Here is a 1,532-nt window from a genome sequence, read left to right on the forward strand (position 1 = left end):
AGGTTCAACAAGTTCAAAATTCTCCAACATTTTGTTATTTGTGTGGAGAAGGACATCCAACTCAACAATGTCCATTGATGTATCATAATGCATCACAGTCTAATACCGTGAACTATGTGGGGAATTCAAGTAACCAGCAAAATAATGCTTATTCCAATATATAATCCTGGATGGAGGAATCATCCCAATGTTTCATGGAGTAACAATGCTAGACCAAACATGCCATACAAGTATAATGTACCTGCGGGTTCTCAACAGAAACCAAAGTCACAAGAGATTGAAAAGAAGCCAACCACTGAAGATCTTCTTCTTCAATATATCCAGAAAATAAATGCTATGATTCCAAGCCAAAACGGATCGATGAGAGCTTTAGATATGTAGATGGGTTAGTTAGCTAGTGCCCTGAATAATCGTCCTCAAGGTTCTTTGCCTAGTGATAGTGAGCCAAATACAAAAAATAATATGAGGGAGCATTGTAAGGCAATTATTTTGAGAAGTGGAAAGGAAATCGAAGGAAATATAAAGAAGATTGATGTTGATGCAAACATTGAGGCTGAATTTAGTGAAGAGCTTAATAAAATGGTGAATAAAGAACTTATTGCACTACACATTTCTCAGACTGATGCACCAACACTAAAGAAACCGGTTTATCCTCCTCCTCCATTCCCTAAGAGATTGCAGAAGCAAAAATAAGAGAAGCAGTTTCATAAATTTATGGATGTCTTCAAGAAGCTTTCTATAAATATTCCTTTTGAAAAAGCATTGGAGCAAATGCCAAGCTATGTCAAGTTCATAAAGGATATTCTGTCAAGAAAGAGAAGGTTAGAAGAATTTGAAATTGTATCTTTAACTGAGGAGTGTAGTGCTATTCTACAGAAAAAGCTTCCTCCAAAACACAAAGATCCGGGGAGCTTCACTATTCCCTACACTATTGGAACACAATATTTTGGAAAATCTTTATGTAATTTGGGAGCAAGTATCAATTTATTTCCATTATCAATTTTTATGAAGCTAGGAGTTGGAGAAGTTAAGCCAACATCAGTTCGGTTGCAGTTGGCCGATAGATATTTGGCATATCCCAGGAGTATAGTTGAAGATGTTCTTGTAAAGGTGGATAAATTCATTTTTCCTACAGATTTTATTGTTCTTGATATGGAAGAGGATTCAGACATATCATTGCTTCTTGGTAGGCCATTTTTAGCTACTGAAAGAACTCTTATTGATGTTCAGAAATGAAAGTTAACTATGAGTGTGCAGGATGATCAAGTCACCTTTAATGTTTTCTCTGCTATGAAGTTTTCTAATGATGAGGAAAGTTGTTTTTCTTTGAATGCTATCACAGGTGAAGATGACAAGCAGTTGTTATCTCATCACACTACTGATGCTCTAGAGTTATCTTTACAAGAAGCAGGGTATGAGAGTTTTGAGGAGATTGTTGAATGTATCATGGAACTAAATGCACTTCCTACTTATCAGAGAACTTTTCATAATTTTGAGAGTTTTGAGATGCCAGAGAAATCCTAGATATCAAA

At 35.6% G+C, this 1,532-nt stretch overlaps 1 protein-coding gene across 1 annotated transcript; it reads left to right on the forward strand.

Annotated features, from left to right (window-relative positions):
- Positions 1-714: 714 nt before the first annotated feature.
- On the forward strand, positions 715-1,236 carry LOC141665610 (uncharacterized). The gene has a single exon (XM_074471598.1). The coding sequence runs from the start codon at positions 715-717 to the stop codon at positions 1,234-1,236; it is 522 nt and encodes a 173-aa protein (XP_074327699.1).
- The last annotated feature ends 296 nt before the right edge of the window (positions 1,237-1,532 follow it).

The sequence above is a fragment of the Apium graveolens genome, chromosome 6 (genome assembly GCF_009905375.1).
Source record: "Apium graveolens cultivar Ventura chromosome 6, ASM990537v1, whole genome shotgun sequence".
Classification (NCBI taxonomy): Eukaryota; Viridiplantae; Streptophyta; class Magnoliopsida; order Apiales; family Apiaceae; genus Apium; species Apium graveolens.

Bases quoted from the DNA above. Each gene is read 5' to 3' on its own strand.
- LOC141665610 (XM_074471598.1), top strand. From the start codon at position 715: ATGGATGTCTTCAAGAAGCTTTCTATAAATATTCCTTTTGAAAAAGCA.